Source organism: Carassius auratus, chromosome 17, assembly GCF_003368295.1.
Source record: "Carassius auratus strain Wakin chromosome 17, ASM336829v1, whole genome shotgun sequence".
Classification (NCBI taxonomy): domain Eukaryota; kingdom Metazoa; phylum Chordata; class Actinopteri; order Cypriniformes; family Cyprinidae; genus Carassius; species Carassius auratus.
The window spans coordinates 15,563,278-15,581,728 of NC_039259.1; the positions used below are offsets into that span (position 1 = coordinate 15,563,278).

The 18,451-nt window shown below is 39.2% G+C and overlaps 1 protein-coding gene and 1 long non-coding RNA gene across 3 annotated transcripts; one reads left to right on the forward strand and one right to left on the reverse strand.

The window, feature by feature from the left end:
* Positions 1-1,118: 1,118 nt before the first annotated feature.
* On the reverse strand, positions 1,119-15,854 carry xpo1b (exportin 1 (CRM1 homolog, yeast) b). The gene is made up of 25 exons (XM_026286032.1): positions 15,627-15,854; positions 13,853-13,984; positions 13,395-13,496; positions 11,022-11,094; positions 9,855-9,916; positions 9,721-9,765; positions 9,381-9,562; positions 9,216-9,264; positions 8,842-8,961; positions 8,353-8,481; positions 8,100-8,258; positions 7,806-8,003; positions 7,574-7,712; positions 7,311-7,492; positions 7,072-7,228; positions 6,672-6,835; positions 6,416-6,550; positions 6,149-6,332; positions 5,600-5,706; positions 4,682-4,876; positions 4,322-4,490; positions 4,092-4,226; positions 3,655-3,814; positions 3,000-3,096; positions 1,119-2,662 (listed from the first exon to the last, which is right to left on the reverse strand). Exons 2-25 carry the CDS (start codon positions 13,976-13,978, stop codon positions 2,516-2,518), a joined length of 3,216 nt encoding a protein of 1,071 aa, XP_026141817.1. The 5' UTR covers positions 13,979-13,984; positions 15,627-15,854; the 3' UTR covers positions 1,119-2,515.
* LOC113117397 (uncharacterized) lies at positions 13,992-17,858 on the forward strand. Of its 2 annotated transcripts, none has more exons than XR_003294155.1 (2): positions 13,992-15,184; positions 16,447-17,858. It is a non-coding gene; the product is annotated as an uncharacterized LOC113117397 (long non-coding RNA). The 2 variants fall into 2 exon arrangements; XR_003294154.1 differs by lacking the exon at positions 13,992-15,184 and adding an exon at positions 16,191-16,322.
* The last annotated feature ends 593 nt before the right edge of the window (positions 17,859-18,451 follow it).

Here is an 18,451-nt window from a genome sequence, read left to right on the forward strand (position 1 = left end):
TCATCTTTCCATGGGAGTGAATTTTACTTGTCACAGAAGCTCACAGAAAATGTATTACTATCAATTACAACACAGGGCCAGTTTCAAACCCCAAGAATTGTCAGTCCTTGAACTTCGGTGGAATCCGGAGGGCTTCAGATTGTCACTTGGGTGTTTTCTGAAAAGTTCTAGAGTCAAACACTTTCCCTGGGAATTCCAAAGACTTTGTTGAATCATATCTCCAGACCTGTGTTGGATGTGGCACTGGCAAAAACAAACAGCAGCGATGCATTTAAACAACTGTCACGGCATGTCAAATGATGCCTGCGTCTGCATATGGATCCCTCTTGAGACACAAAAAGAGATGCGTTTCTTGGGATGTGCATATTAGAGTAGAACTCTTCAAGGAAAATGCATCAGAAGAGAAACTCAACACTTGCTCTTCCGTGCCAGTCACATCGCTCTCGAGATCCATTCAACAGGATACTGTTAAGAGCTGGACGGCGGGTTTCGTTTTAACCAAGGCCTTGGAGGAGCATTAGTGTGGAAATGGATCTCAGCTGCTAAGATCGAGCAGGTGGAGGGTAGAATTCGTAAAGATCAGCTGGTTTGAGTCCAGCTGCTCGTTTCTGAGCTGGTGTAGTATACAACATCCTCTTTACCAACCTAACGTGGTGCTGGACTTAAAGCAGTAGCCCCCTTAAACGTTAAAATGCTGTCATCATTTACTCAGCCAGCCTTGTCATTACAAACAGGCATGACTTTCTTTCTTGTGTGAAATATTAACAAAAAATATTGAAAAAAATACTGTTACAATCTATATTGAAATGAAAATGTAAAAAATAAGTTAATTTAAAACATTATTATGTAACAGTATATTAAAAATAATGCTAGTAGATATTATGAATAGTGCCATAGTCCGAACAAGATCCCAATCGACTTTAAGTGTACAGACAAATATATATATAATGTGTGTGTGTGTGTGTACGTTCTGCAGAAGAAAGTACACATTAGGGGTTATACAATTACAGTTTTCATTTTTGGGTGAACTATACCTGTACTACTAAGCTTCCATTAATTTGAATTTATGAATTTACACAAATGAAAGAAAGAAACCCCAAGAATCAGACAAAACTGTAAAATTCTTTAAACTTTAATCAGTTCAAAAAGTTTCACAACAAATGCAACACATAGTAAAGGGGAAAATTCACCATTGATAATCAGTATTTGGATTGGTACATTCTTCTTCCTAATGAGAATGTTGGCATTCATGTTGTTTTCTCCCAAATAAACCACTGCATTTTATTTGGACAGGACCTAAAAGGTAAAAATGAAAATTGCAAAAATAAAAAATTAAATGTAAACTGAGATTTATTTTGCTCTAAATAGTGTCCTGCAGCACTACAGCATGGTAAACAATGTAAATTAGTACAATTTGAAAAACTCCAAAGCAGTCTCTGAGTGAGTTAACATGAGCAGTTATAAAGGTGTAGCCTACAAGAACCCATAAATATTTCAACCAACTTTTTTTAAACTTCAATTTAATGAAAGCTCACAAAAGGAGCAACTGTCCTCATTGAGGAAAACAAAAAACCTTATGTCGGCTTAGCGACAACACACACACGCTCACACACCCACAACAAAACAGGACGAAACATCTGCGTGTTCCCATGGTAGTAAAGATGCTGTACAGTGATGCTGATATGAACATGTAGAGGGGCTGCTCAACACTCCGGTGTAGAAAAAAGAAAGAAAACGGAGCGTCGTTTCGAAACGCCACTCACAACCACAGCAGCATCGATCAGACCGTTCAACTCAGCGACCCGCTTCACATTCTGCTGAGAGCTACATTATACTTTAGTCCCGAACCACTTCTGGCTGCTCACTCAACACACATGAATCTCAGGGCAATAAGCGCACTGCACCTCTGCTATCTTACCAATCACAGTAATCTGTTGACATTCTCATTGGCTAGACCAGGTGTGTCGCTCATTGGCCCACACACTGACACTAGGTACCATCCACCCGCTGCCAGAACACATACAGCCAGCTCTTTGCAAACACAACAAACTGCACTCTGGTCTTTATATATAATATACATGAACAAAACATGATGTGTGTAAGGAGAGGAGGAAAGAGAAGGGAATAGGGGCAGTGAAAAAAAAAAAAGCAAGCACAAGCGAGTTAACTGTACAGATGTGTCACTTCATGCACGTTCAGATTACAATGACCAAACAGAAGCAGTTAACAATGGAAAGGTAATACGTAAAAGTGTCTGTATGAAACGCGTTCTATGCAAATAGGGCCACTGGGTGACAGTATCTTTTACATATTGGCATTGTTTTGGTCAAGAGACCGCCAAGTGCGGAAATCGCCTCCTTGCAGGAAGAGCCTAAAGTACTTGCACACTCACACACACACTTATGAGAAAACACACAGATGGCCCACAGAAGAGCAGTCACAACACTGCTTTAGTTGTGTGTTTAGTTTGTTTAGGAGTCAGCGCAGTGTGTGTGCTGTGCGTTTGTCTGTGAACTCAGTCGCACATCTCCTCGGGTATTTCGTGAGGGTTGAGGATGCCAGGCACGGACATCTGCAGCTTGTGTTTCTCCTCCTGTGCCTGACGCAGCGATGTCTCCCTCTCCTCCAGAAACAAATCCGAGGTGTCCTCACCCGCAAATTCCTACAGGTACACAGAGAAACCTTTAAGCATTCATGCATTCTGCTTGCACTGACCACTCTGCCAGAACGCTGTGATCTCTGCTATAATCACTCTTTCTCTCCATCTCACACACACCTTCTGTCCCATGCACTCCAGATGACCCATAGAGTTACACCATGCTTCACGGACAGCACACTTTCTCTCTCACACAATCTCCATTTGCTCTACCACACACTCACAACTGCATAAACACTATTCCTACTGATATCAAAATATCTGCACATGGCAAAGATAAGATTTATTAACCTTTATTATACTATCAACTATAGCTATGGCTCTTAGTGTCCTTGCAGCTCACCTTGATCTGTACAAGGAAATCCCTCAAGTGTTCCTTGAATGCTGGGATGTCTTGGTTTAAACTGAACAGGCCAGTCACAAATACCTTGACCTGGGCACTACAAAGACAAAGAGAACAAATAAGCAGTCAGACAGGAAATACTAATAAACCCAGACAAAAACAGTCCAAAAAGCCTGCTGCTGAGAAACAAAAACCTTTTTAATTAATCTGAGAGCAAGATGTCTACTGAGAGACAACAAGTTTATACCTAAGAGATATGTTGTGCAATACTCAAGCAAATGCAATAATCATCACAACAGCAACTGGTTTATTTACAGGCACTTGAGAGACAGAACACAGACCTGTGTGTTTTTAAAATAAAAAAATTGGTTACACTTTATTTTAAGGTGTCCTTGTTATGGTGTAAATGATGAGGAATATTAATTAACTACATGTACTAACTATATGGTAAGGGTTAGGATTTGGGTTTGGTTTAGGGTTACTGGCATGTAATTATACATCATTTATTGTTACTCTTATAGTAAGTACATGTAACGTGTAACATGGACACCTTTAAATAAAGTTTTACCAAAAATGAATGCATCTCCAAAGCTAAAAGACTGGACAGAGGCAGTTTCTGGAGTGCACAAGCTTAGGTGCACTGTGGTATACTCACTCTTGTAAGTGTGGAAAAGCTGATTTGAGCAAGTTGGCCACATACTCCTGAATAAACACTTGGTTGCTGACTGGGTTTGAGGGATTTAGAGCTGTACTGATTTTTCCTTCCTCGACAAGGTTAAACATGTACGCCAGAATAGAAGCATGCATGGTCAAACCTGCAAAACAAATATGCAGAGGTTGAACAAACAGGAAAAGATTTAATCTTGTTCAGTAAAGTCACTATAAATATGGATTTTAAATGTTATAAAAATAATATAAAATATATTTTGAATTACAATTTTTTTTTTAAATTAAAATCAATTTGAAATAAATGTTAATAATTAAATGAATTCATCAAACCAAAACCTTAATACTCATGATTACTACATGGTTACACAGTATTTAGATAAAAGTGTCTTTTAAAAAGCAAGAGCGAGAGTAGCCAGAACTGACCTGCTGTATGTGATGTATCTGTGACGACAGAGAAGATGTGTTGCAGGATGTCACAGAAGTATGTCTGATAGAAGCTCTGAGCTGCTGCTTCCTCCTGGGCCACGTTCTGCAGCAGTGTGTAGAGAATCTGAAGGCCTGCATGATATTTTTCATGGTACAGTTGTTGTATGCATGTTATGATAAATGATTAGGGTAAATATTGCTTTGATAAGTGATATTTGTGTTCTCACCAGTGTCTGCCACATTTCTCATAGTGTGTTTAAAAGCCCATATAATAGAGTCAAGCACAAGCTTAAACTGGGCTGGTGGGATGGCCAGGAATGCTGGGAAGCAGTGAGAGTTCACCGCCTGCAGCAGGTAGAAAAAATGAGTCCGGTGTTCTGGGTACTCTTCAAAATCCTGAAGAAACAAAACAAAAAAAAAAAAAAACCTTTAAAAACAAAGAATATAATGCACTTCCAGATAAAAAAAGACATTTCAAAAGACTCTTCAACAGAATAAACAAACATAAACTGGTTTTTAATAATAAATGACAATGGAATATTAAATATTTATCACAGAATGTTGAGAGATGAATATGGGCAGCTTACTTTGTTGATCATGTTTAACGTGCACTCAAAGACTGCATCAAATATCTGTGGGATCTCTCCAGTAATGTGTCCACCCAGTTTGTTAACGATTGTAGCCATGGTACTAAGCACTTCAGGTTCTCTTGCCGCTGGGACATTGCGCTGGTAATCAATGAGCACAGCATCCAACAGCGGAGGAACAAAATTCTCCCCCACCTGGAGAACAGACAAAAAACACACATGCGCAGACAGGCTTAAGGGATGAGCGGATAAATGTGTGTTGTGTAAGGACAGCACTAATCTGAACAGGTCCAGACTGACAGACCTGAAGCAGGTATAATAGAAATATCTGCACAGAGACACACATACTGGATCTAACCAACACAAAGACACGAGACCCGAAAGCCTAGAGATGCACTTGCTTCCCAGATGAGATGTGATGAGCTGCTTGTGGGTAGTTGTTGCATAATGTCTCAAAATTAAGATTTAGTTTTTAAAATTAGACTTTTGTTTGAGAAATGTAATAGAGCATGATTTGGATCCTTTTGCCATTTCAAAAAAAAATGTTATTGCCGTCACTAGTTAACTTTAAATGTGCTGTGACAAAGATTCAAAAGTAAAAATATGCTTGAATGCACAGGCTTTATATTTTAGTAATTTTAAAATACATTTCAAAATAATATATAAAAATTACAAAATGCTGTTAAAATATAAAATTTACTTCACACTCCTGGTTACATGGCTACTTTGACATTTTATTTAAAAGGTAAATTAAAATGAAAAATATGAGATTTTTAAAATTTATGAGAACGCAATACTGCAAGACAAGTCTACTTCTCAAAAATATTTTGTCAACTACACATTTAACAGCTTGATTTTATTCTTTTTTTCTTTCAGCACAGACCCTTTGCTTTAATAAGTCTGTGACTTGTGTCTCACCATCTGTGGGTCGTTGGAGCGGCTGACCCAGCCTGATATCAGTTTTAGAGTCTCCCTCTTCACCGTGCGCATGCTCCTGATCAGAGGCTGCTTTGTCACCATCTCACCTATATAAAACAGACAACCACAAACCAAATAGACAGATGTAAACAAAGCACTTGTGGTTCTTGCGTACAGTTGATTACATAATGTTTACACAAAAAAAAAAAGTTCAGAGAAATCTGATTAGTAAGAATATTCTTTGGGCAACTTTTTAGTTAAACTTCACTGATTCTGTTCTAGCTGTAGTGCTATATATAGCTACCCAGACAGCCCTGTAATGGACTGCTGTCCACACATGCACATGACACTAAGCTCTGCGGCAGCCTTTTGTCTTCCAGCTGAGTGAGTTTGTGCAATCAAACTGACTTCAGTTTAATGTGGATCTGTCACTCTGAGATAACCAACAGAGATGCAAATACACACATGCACACGGTAATTCTGAAATTAAACTCACTATTTGTCTAAAACACATGCCCATCTGTGATTATAACCTCTAAAAAAACACACCATTAGTTTGGATGGCAGCAGAGATGTTTTCACTGAGGCACTTGTATACATTTAGCATGTCCAGGTAGATCCGGCCCAACTGAATAACAAAAGGGTGTCCCACAGCTTTACATGCTCTGACATTGGTCTTCAGGATGCTGCCCAACTGCTTCACTGTCTCCGGGTCCTTCAGGATGTCCACATTCTACAGCAGGACAACAGCATCCATTTAGGTCAGTCGTAAAAATGAGCAAAATGTAAAAAAAAAAAAAAAATAATAAATCACACCTTGGTGGCCTGCTGAATGATGCTGTCCCACACCTGGTTAGGCAACAACATGTACTTCTCTATCAGGTGTTCCTGTACAGCCTGGTCGGTCTGCGCTCCAATCATATAGCCGACAGCTTCGTAAAATGTATGCACCTGAGAACAGCAAATGGTCACACTGCAACATCTCCTCAAAAGTTGTATATTTCCAAACGCCCAATGTGTCACAACGACACACAGAGCAGGCTAACTGAGATGAATAGGGTTTATTTGGAACCTGCTGGGGCTGGAGGTCACAGATGATGGTGTTGATGTTGTTGAGGATCTCATCAATGAAGGGCATCACCTCTCCCACCTGCACCTGCACAAAATGTCTCCTGCACTTCTGAGCAATCTTAATAAATGTGTCACACGCCATGTCCTGCACTCCATCATGGGTTTCTAAGAAGAAAGAATAGTGAAATATTTCTAGGAGAACATGATTCCCTCATAATCAAGCTAAATTTAGAAGCTCAAATATATGTAATAAAGCTGTTCCATAAATGACTAAAATGTGGCACTGCTTTGTAGGTGTAATCAAATCTGCTTCTATTTAAAGATCAATCCAAAGATATCACAGCTGTATACAGATGCAAATCCCTGATTCTATTTTAAGACTCAAAGACTTTGTGACTTACCATGCATGAACTCAAATAATTTGTTGACAACAGTCTTCAGGAATTTCCAGTGCGCACGTAGGAACCGTGGATATTGGCCCACTATGTACATGATGTTGGAGGCAATGATGGCCTTGTTATCCTTGCCTCTCTTCTGCTCACAAAGACCCAGTAAGTCCTGTAGATCACATGGGCACATTATTATAATTTTAATTTTACATTATGAGACTTTGGATCTTTGCATTGTAGGATTTCTGCACCTTAATGACGGTGACGAGGAACCGTTTCTCATCTTCTTCATGCATGGCTCCACTGATGGAACCAATGGCCCAGCACAACGTGTTCAGATTCTTCCAGGACCACTCAGTACCATTCACCTGATTATGAAGCTTTTCTGTCATAATCCGCTCTGTATCAGCATAGTCCAGATGGGTAAGATAGACTGCAGAGAGAGAAATATGATGATAAACAGTTAAGTTGCCAAAACCTCTGGATTTCAAATATAAAGGAGTAGATCTCTCACCAAGCGTCTCCCTCATGTTCTTGTAGAGGTTAATGGAGTCTGTATCCTTCATGAACTCTCGAACCACCTCGCCCTGATCGTTCTCCACAACCAGAACTTCCTCTGGCTTGGCCATGCGACTCACCATCAACAAACGCACCTGCAGGACAATAACGCAAATGATTATGCTATGATCACTCTCTCCTTCACCTCAGGTGAAATTTCTTCTTGAATATTGGGTTGGTGAGCCAACCTTAGAAAGAACAGGCAGGTAGAGTTGTCTGCGGGGTGGTACATCGAAATGTTGGCTCCCTGAGAGGAGAGGAGAGGTGGATGTTGAGAAAGGACTCTCTCTGTAAAGCTCAGCTGCCAGGTGGTTCCAGTACTCCAAACAGATCTTAAATATCTCCGTCTCTTCCACCTCTGACACCAGCAACATGTAATGTAGAGCCTAAACCGAGAAACAAACAAGGCTTTAACACAATGGCATCAGTGACTGAAGCGGATTCTTCATAACTATGTGAAGTTCAGTCCAGAGTGTATTTACCTCCATAAGCGTCTCTCTGAGGTTCAGTCTTTTTTCTATCAGCTGTCCGTGCTCTTTGAGGAAGGTGCAGAGGAACAGGCTGAGGTTCTGAATGAAGTTTTGCTCATCATCTTTACCATTTGCATACGCCAATCGAATGTTGGTGTTCAAAGGAAGCATCTTCAACACACAAATAAGAGAGAGAGCATCAATCCGGCCCAAAAGCAACTGGTATATGGGAACATACTTTGAGTTGCCCTATAGAGTAGGTTACCTGTTTGAGCTGCATCATGGTCAGAGTGAAGAGACTGACAAACTGCTCCTCATACTGGCTGACACTCACTCCTGCTATCTCAGTCAAGCACTTCAGCGTCACGTTGCGAAACATCGGCACATTTAAAAACTACAGTTCAATCCAACAGAGAAGAAAGGCCAACAATTAGTCATTGCTTTGTAATTGTAAAATATAATATTTGCAGTTATTATTGCATCACCATGTAAATATACTATTTCACTGTAAAATAAATAAATACATGTTACAAATCCATTTACTACACTATTATCTTGAATGCTTGACTCTGATTGGTTAATTGATGCATGTTACGGTCTAATATTTTAGTTTTTTTTAATAGAAGTATATTTCAGTGTTGGTTAGTACGGGGTAAAAATGAAATTATCTATCATACAACAGCAAAAGAATTCTACTATGTTCCTAGTTTTTCCACAAAGTCTGTAAGAGTAAGAAAATCTGCAGGTATGTTACCTTGTACACCAGAGTACTGATGAGTTTGGTTTCAAAGATATAGCCCAAGGGAATCCAGTTGAGAAACCTCAGCAGAGTCTCTAATGTAGCATGCACAAGTGGGGCATTCTGGGAATTTTCCTGAGAATTGTATGGGAAGAAGAAAAAACCTTTAAGCCACTAAAACTTGGTCGTTAACATATGGTTTGTTTCGTATACAAATCAGCATTAGAAGTTAATCCTTCAATCACAAACTAGAACAGCTGGAATTTGTATTAAGCAAGTATGTGTGTGTATATGATTAAGAGAGAAAGTCTGCATTTCCCTTAGCAAATAGGAACATTTGTTATTTCATTGTTATTGTCTGTGAGAAACAACATGAAAACAACACATACCATCACAAACTGGCACAACTGGAATATCTGGGAGAATTCATTGCACATGCTGTGGAAACCAGATCAAAAAACAATACAGATTAATTAACAAGAACAAGTAATGTGAATATGGCCTCATTTTCAACCATAAATTAGGACAGTTATTCTCTTTTAATGCCGGCGTACCTGTCCTTCAGGTGTTTGGCTTTCACTTGTGTCATCTGGCCACTGGAGAAGTCAAACACCTCCTCACTGAGGAGCTTAAGAATGATCATATTGTTCTGGCAAAGGCTCTCACTGGTGCGGCTAGCTCCAACAATATCACTGATAAATGTGGGCCAGTGTTTCGGCCACTCCTGCTTCAGGATCTAAACAAAAACATCAAGTAACGCATTACACAAACCGGAAGAAAGGTAGCAGACATTTTCATTTCAGTCATCAAATATACACACACATAATTGTTATGTTATAACCTGTGGATATGAATCTCTAATGTCCTGAGACGAAGCAGTCAAACAAACCTCACCTGTACCAATATCATGTTGAGTTTTCCAATGTACACTTTTTCTTTCTAAAAAAAGGCAGAGCATAGCATTAAACAGACAGCGGGGAAGAAACCACAGCAAGTTGAAAAAACAAAATAAGTGGAAGTTCACTGACCTCAACATTGGCTGCATCTGATGATGTCTTGATAATGAGGCCCACAACATACTTTTTAATGCCTGAAATAAAGCAGAGCAGTGAAGAGCGTCAATGCGTACAGTAAGGCAGCATAAAACCCCATTAACTCCCCATCCGAATGAAAGAAGCTCATCTCAGAGGACTTATCTGTACATCTGCAGATCTGCATCAGCATATTAAAGATTTGCTACCTTTCTCACATTTGAAGAAACAAGAACACTATTTGAAATTAAAATTTAAAGTAAATGATGCAATGTTATGTCTGTTGACTGAATATCTAATACTGCTTAAAGTAATCCATATGAATCGAGCGGTTTAATTCAGATTTTCTGAAGACAATCAATTGCTTGTTAAGGTTGAACAGATTTAATTTAGGCTTTTACTCACATGTAAACACTGATCAGCGAACATAACCAGAAGCTCAACCTAACCTGAATAACACACAAGAACAAACCTCTTCCGGAAGCTTATGTTCACTGATCAATGTTTTCATTTGAGTAAAAGCCTAAATTAAATTGGTTCATCATAAAATAAAAAAAAATCGATTCTCTTCAAAAATTTTGACATAACTGTTCGACTCATATGGATTCATTTTCCAATCTCTTTATGAAGTTTTTGAAGTGTGGTAGCGGTATCGTAAGTCTAACTGACCAAACTCTTTGTGTAAAATTCTATTTTTTCATTTGGCTGGGTCCAGACTGACAGAGACATGTTTTGGATATTGTTGAGACATCAATATTGGTTAAGCTGTATGGCTTAGAAAGTATCTAAGTGATGATTCATTAGCAATTTAAAAATGTGACATCATGTATTTCATTTCATGTGATCTTAACAAAATTGCAGATTCTGTTTTTTTTTTGGAAACAGATGAACACTAAGCTGAGCAGACAACCCTCCATGCATTTTTAAAAGGGGAATTCAGCCAAACTTGGCAATCACACACTTGATTCTAATGAATGTGTTGGCCTGCTAGAAACCTCTTGTAGAGTCAAGTCCATCGCAGAGTGAACTGTTTACTTCTACATTTCAATGATCCCTTCACCGCTTGTTCAAATCCAGCCTTTGAGCTGCTTATGACTTAAGAATTGATTTAGACTGAGCTATGAATTACTTGTGGTGAGGGGAATTCTTGTGAGTCAGTCTTACCTTCACACTGGTTTCTGGGCAGAATCTTCCATCTTGTTTTAATAACTGTTTCCAGAATCTGCAGTGCATAGTACTGTAATGCCAAGAGAACAAATCAAGAGTAAATGATCTAAACATTAACCAGCCAATCTGCCAGAGCTGTACCATTACACAAGGAAAACAAAAAAATTACTCCTTACTTTGGCTGCCTAATATATTGTCACACACTCTTTGGTTTATTCCAAATTAATTCAGATTGAAAAAAAAAACCATCATGCAGATTTGACTTCAGTAAGAATTTGATTATACTCAAAAAAAGAGAACCAAAAAATAATAATAATTTCCATAATCCCCCATCAAAAATATATGTATGGGATTCTGTAGAGGTTTTGCTGTTTCTGGCCATGTCACACCAGAATGTGAAAGACAGGAAAAAAAACGTTAATGGCAAATAGCTAAATGGTTTGATTCTGTGCCCAAGCTACAAAGCAATCAGCTTGGGGAAGCAACATAACAACTGTGTCCCAAAACGAAGAGAACCGAAGGAATCTTTTAAGAGTCAATAGCCACTCACAAGGCTTTGAGCATCAGTGATATGTTTCCCATTGGTCAAATAAAGAAAACCCTTTATGCGACACTACTGTTTTCACCGGTAACTGGTGTGGGTCTCAGGAACAGCAAGACGAGCCACAGGATTGGGTCTATAGACTGCCTTAAGATGTTTTACATACTGCTCTTAAAAGGGTATTCATGGTGCATTAGTGTTCTTGATATGGTCACTAATGTTATTTGGATTAACATCATTTCAACTGTAGGGATTAATGAGAAAAGAGAAAAAATGTTAATGTGTTAAAGCAAAACAGGGAATACAGGTCACATACAAAGAGAGGATATTAAAGGTGAGGCCTGGAGAAGTAGGTTACTTGCATACAGACACACTTAACCCTGTAAATAAAATAAAAAAAATCACCAGGATCCTTTCACCTTTAATTTTTTATAGATAAATAATAATAAAAAAATAATAAACAAAGGCAAGACAGAAAACAATGCAACATCACAAAAAGCATCAAGCATCAAATGGCTCACTTGTGATGTTACAATATTTCTTTGTGTACGATCAAGACAAGAAAATATAGTAGAGGAGAAATGCTGGGGGGGGGGGGGGGGGCAGCACACAGAGAAACTGATGATCCCTACAGTGGAAATAACTGTTACTATCCATAACCGAGGTTAAAAAAGGGGGTAAACTGCCTGCCTATCTCCCTGCTGTCTCTGAGCTCCACATGAGACATGTGCAGTGTGAATGGAGGCACAGCAGAATTGAGAGTAAGGGAATGAAAAGGTAGACCTTGTGGAGGCCTGCCGCCAAAGCCTAGCTGTGTCAAGATGCACAGGAAGACACACCCCTTTTCGTCCTATTACAAGCAATCAACATAATGGAACATTGTGATTAATATCAAATATGAACAACTTCAATTAATTGTCTTTTGTTTGCTTTTGCACCTACAAAAAAGGCTGTAAATAAATGTTCAACAGCACTTTAATGCGCTCTTTCTGTATTTTGCTTGATGAATTTAGACAAATTCAAAGAATTTACCTGCTCTGTATATTTTCCTGTCTGTTCTTCTAGAGCCCTCACTTTTGGGCCATTATCATTTTGAAATTACAGATACTGTTGATAAACCAACTCAAACATTAGTAATGACCAGAGTGTTAAGAGCAATCTTAAAAGGCAAGGAGACGGCAAACTGGGTCAGATGTACTTTGAGGAAGTCTATTAACACACTGAGGAAGACAATTCATCCCAAATACTACACTGTTCACAAACTACTAAATGATTTACATTCAGTCGTGAACAAATACACTATGTTGATATGAACTCTGGCAGTGTGTAGTTCACCAATTAAGAAATTCTGTTTCAGGGTACTAGAAATTCTACATGTTGAATTAAAAAACAGAAAAAAAAGAAAAAAAAAGAGAAAAATCCATGGATAGGAACTTGGATCAAATGGATCAGGTGTTTTATGACCCTAAACAGTCAGTCATTAATACACCTCTGGCTGCTGTGCAGGTCTAGGTAGTGAGATATTTCATTGTCAACAGAGGATCCTTACACACCAATTTTAACTTAGACTTTGCTTGACCAGGACAAGGCTGTGCAGAGAGGTGTAGGAAAATGTGATCTCACATGTGTACAGAAATTCATTCTGTAGCATAATTTCTGTTTTTGGAATGATGCTTAGCAACCACAATATACTTAAGAAATGGGTATTGCAGATTTGGAAGGAAAGAAAACAAAATTTTGTTCCTGTATAATATGTAATAAGAGATCAGATCTTCCTCAAAGTACAGAAACCATGACCCTCCACCTGAGTAAGTTGGGACTCAGCTTACTTTGGTATTCATATTCTGAGAGAACTCGAGAATAGTGTCAACACGTGTCCAAGCATCTGGGTGCTCCTTCAAATGAGTCAGCACCTCCTGGGCCATTCTTTGCTAAAAAAGAGAGACAATTGTCATAACTTACACTATAATAACAACAACAAAAAAAGCGGCTAAATATTAAGTATGTAAATGCATACACTAGTGTATAAATACACAAATACATATGTACTGTATATGCGTGTTCTACTGCTTAATATTTTTGTAGAAACAGTGGTATTTCTTTTCAGGATTATTTTTTGAAGTTCAATTTAACAGCATTTATATGAAGTTGAAATCTTTTTCATTGCAAATTGCAAATGTCTTTGTCACTTTTGATCAATGTAATCGGTCCTTTCTGATTTACAGATTTATTTTTTATTATTTTTATGGTAATGTACTTCACCTGTTTTTGGAAAAATCGTACTTACCTGTGGCCCAACCCCATGGTACAGACAGTTGACCACATTATCCAGCAGGTTGATATCCAGTTTCTGGTTAAAGTCCAGCAGCTGTCTGGCTGCATGGTCGGCTAACATTGTCATAATTGCTGGCATAGAGCTCTGTGGGGGACAGGGAGGAGATATCCGGCAGGGGCAAAGTCAAGCGAAATGCACATTTGATTGAACAAATCCAAACAGCTGATATCCCCCCCCCATTACCACCCTCCCTCCACCCAGGTCCATCCAAAAAGCCTTATATGACATGGACTGCCACCAAACCAATGCCTGCTAAAGGGTTTAATCCTCAATAACAATGGGATAGGTGGGTGGCTCGATAAAGGTAACATGTTTGCAGAATGAATATCCTATATGTGCGAGAAACAAGGGCCACTCACATGAGCTTGTGATCACATGAGCCATTATTCTCTGAATGAGACCACGTGCTAGGCAGCCCTTTCGCTGACGTCATTCTGTTTACATATAACACAAGAGACGTAACGAGCTCTCCGACTAACAAACAGTCCTTATCTACTCGTATCGAGCTTTTATAACACCAAGGGACTTCTATAATGTTTTTACATACAGTTTGAAGGACACTTAAAGGCCACTGCTCAAGCTAATTCAATTTGCACCCTGGAGCCAAACTATTGCGTAACGAGGTAAGCATTACGGCCAAGAACCCAGAAAAAAAAAAGTTTGGCATTGGAGGAAATTTCAAGAATTTACTTGGACATGACACAGTCGAGCTTTGTGAGACCACGAGTCTCTCAGGCCTAAATAAAGCTTTGGTGCCATAACTAGTCCTCGGTACTGCGCAACCTGTTGATTTACCCGCCTTTTCCACACCTTGTTTCTTTCAATAAGAAATGTCCACAATAGGATCTGTACACAAGGGCTACTTATCAGCTGATTTCATGCACACGTCTTCAAAACACAACTGGATTGGACGCCTAGGAACGCAACAACTTACACTACTGATGCGATCCGCTGTAGGTTGTTAAGCCACGTTTTATGCGTAAAAATGCATTGCTTTTTACATAGCATGCATGCATAATTGTTGCCACCCTATCTTACTAATGGGGTTAAATGGACAACAAGGCAAATGCTTTAGTGCGCAACTGACGTTTAAAACGGTCCAGCGAGCACCTCGTCCATGACAAACACCGATGTTTCTGACGGTCTACACCCGTCTCGGATGACTTTTAAGGGGGTGACATTGCAAGAATCTCCCTCCCTGACTCCGGAGCAACCCCTCCCACCAACAGCGTGCTCTGCACCCTTCACCTGAAAGCTCTGCAGGCTTTACTAGCAGTAAACCAGGTAAGAAATAGAGTGCGTGTATTTTTATATGCCGTTAATTCTTCAAATGAATGCTACAGCACTACAAATGTCTTAAATGCATTTTGCAGTTGCATTTTGTTCGCTGAAACAAAATACTGGGACTGCGCTGGCGGTTAGCAATTAGTAGCTAACGGTATTTGTTTTTGTTTTGCAGTTACGTGAGATATAACAATAGTTATTCAGACAAAAACCCAGATAACGTTACATTATTTAGTACAGTGCTGAACACTAACGTAACCATCATCAGGCAACATCCCTCATAAACCCTCAGCAGCAAAGCCATTTCACTTTCTCTTGACCTTAACCTCCATACGTACAATTTCTAGGCATTTCTACACAATCTCACAGCATCATCATTCTCTACAGAGCACAAACCAACCCAAGCACTGAAGCTGCAAGTTTTCATCCCATATTTACCTACCTAAAGTCCAAGCCTTTGAGAGAAAGAAGGTGGGCTTGTCTGCCAGAGTTGCTAAAATTATGTTTATTTGATCCAGTATCGTTGGTGCCTGGTTTGTACAAGCTTTCTGGCTTTAGGATGAGCCGTTGACTGGCCAGCCACACTATTCCTCTGTGAAGACTAACGTACACGAGCTAGTTGCTTGATATAAGGACCACTAGGATGTGAATTCCGCACCAACAATCACGGCGAGTTCTGTATTTTCTCACTCCGATTCATTTTACGAAACAAAGTTAACCTTAATTAAGAAATGTGCTCTTTACTGAAGTATATTTTGCACTAGGGCGGTATTAGAGACTGAGCCTGTGCCTCTTCTTCTCACAAGCAACAAACTCGTAACCGGTTGAAACCGGTTCAGACTGGGAGATTCCATCTCGGTTTAGTTTTCAGCCGATGGCGCCGCGAAAAGTTTGGATTAACGTCACGCCCATGGAGGCGTGCCATTGGACGCATCGTTGCTAAGCACGTCCTTACTGGCGATCCATTGGACGACGCACACGTCAATCAATCTCAATTCTTTTGAGCGCCCACGCGACCGATCCGCCCGTTTAGACTAGAGAAAAAGAAGGCAAAATGCGTGCTGAGTGGATTTGTAATTTGCTATAATATTATGGTCGTGCTTTATTTGTTGGTTTTACAGGGAAATGCTAATTCTGAGTTACGTATATTGCGCTACTCTTTCGAAAAACAGCCGCGTTTATATATTTCGTGAGCTTTATATTAACCGTTTTTTCATCGTCAACAACAGTGATCGCTTAGTAACATGCTTAATTGTAAACAGGTTCGGAAAAATGAAGTTCACTGTGGACCGAAGGAGATCGAGGGCATCGAGTCCGTGAGACGGATGTTGGAGCTTGTACTTGTTCTGATTGTAAGCTGGTAATTTTCCACGAGCCACGAAGGGGAGTGGTTGTTCAGAGTCAGGGTATGATACGCATGGCATGGGTCAGAGCCTGATACAATTGGCTTGTGATAGTCTTCATAAACTTAACTACCGCGAAGTTAACTCCAGTGTGACAGTGATGTATTATAAACCCGTCGAATAACTCGAAAACATTAATAAACTGTCCGTGTGGCACTCCATAGAGACGTCAAAAGCTTGCATGCCCCCTCCCCCATTGCAAATCACGTGACGCAACGCCACTTAAACGTCAGTTGATGGAAAAATACTGGATTTTGTGAGTGCAAACTGCTAGTGTCTGTACTGAACAAAGAATGAGAAAAAGAATACATTGTCCTGCAGTCAAGAAGTCATTAATGCTCATGCATTTTTTTTTTAAAATAAAACTTGCATATCACAAGGTCATGGTGTGCATTTTATACATGTTGAGTATCTGATACAGTATTTCCCTTTAGATCAGCATGTGGCCCATCATGCACACCTTTTTAAAATGTTTAACTAAATAAGCAGTGTTATAGCAGTTTAGGACTAGTAATTTGGTAAATGATATGCTCAGACTTAACCAACAAACTGATCTCACTTCCAGTGACTGTGAACCTTTAATCCAAATGCAGCAGGTTTATTCTCGAACCGACATAGCACTGTGTTTTTCGGCATTTAGTGGGTCCAGTCATAATTTGATAATCAGCTGTTGTTGTATGAATCAGATCCATATTTACTAATTTTTATCCTTTTATTATGTGTAGGTCCCACGCTGCTGTAATCTTTGGAGATAAGTGAGATGTGGTGTAAATGAATTGTAGTTGTCATGTTTACCTGCCTGAGAGTAAAGTCAGTGCCACAACACAGGCCATCCTGCTTTCCAGGAATCACAGGTGAAATTCTTTGAACCCCAAGAAGGTTGATGTTCCAGGTTTTTTTTTTTTTTTTTAATAAATGAACAAAGAGTGGGTGCATCTTAAACTCTTTTAGATAATCCTTCAGAAATTGTCACCTGACTAGTATGAGCTGAATAATGTTGTCCATTTGTATGTCATTTCTTTTGTTTTGTTAAAATGTTTTTGCACAGATCATAATTTCAGAGACATATTTGTGCGAATTGAAATCCCCAAATTAAGCATGGTAACTGCTTTAAAACAGCAATCAGCAAATGTTCTCTTATTTTAGAACTGATGTTCCTCAGGCTATGACTTCACTCTGTGTAACAGAAAACTTGCCATGCTTCCTTTCTTTGTTGTCTCAGCTGTTTTGAATTATTTTGAGAAATACAATAAACCATTGAAATTTCTCCGGACGTCTGTTTTTGCTTATTGCAGGTTCCAGAACATGCATATGTATGAAAGGACAGAATGCGTTTTTTTTTTTCCGTTTTTTTTCACTGATGTAAAAAACCTTGCATGTTTCCTATATTAAAGCATGTCATTATTCAACATGTACAGAGTGTCTGAAAATCAACAGGGTCACGGGGATGACTGAAAGAGGTCATCTTACTGAAGTGAGCAGTAGGAGGGGTGGAGGAGAGAAGCCATGCACGTGCATTGTGGCACACACATGTGAAATGAGGTGGTCTGCTCTGTTCAGGATTCGGCTGGCTTAAGCCCGTTCTGTCTGGTCCTGCCTTTATCACCTCCTCCTCTCAGTCACTCAAACAAGTTTGACAGTCGTCTTGTTTAGGGTGTGTTACGTACTTTCTCATAACCTGGGATTTCTGCCATATTACATTTTATGTTTTTATTTATATAGTGAATGATTTTGTAAGTAAAGTAGTCACATAAAGACCAGGCTATATTTAAGTCCTTTATTATTATCTCTAAAATGTAGTTTTTATTTTCCATTTGAAAAAGTGCAAAGTACAAAAAAACAGACCAAAGCGCAAATGTATCAG

Excerpts from the sequence above, each read along its gene's own strand:
- xpo1b (XM_026286032.1), bottom strand. The coding sequence starts at position 13,978 with ATGCCAGCAATTATGACAATGTTAGCCGACCATGCAGCCAGACAGCTG. Across the intron at positions 6,333-6,415 it reads TCATTCAGCAGGCCACCAAG|AATGTGGACATCCTGAAGGA; the intron begins GTGTGATTTATT and ends GTCCTGCTGTAG. Across the intron at positions 2,663-2,999 it reads ATTTCCTTGTACAGATCAAG|GAATTTGCGGGTGAGGACAC; the intron begins GTGAGCTGCAAG and ends GTGTACCTGTAG.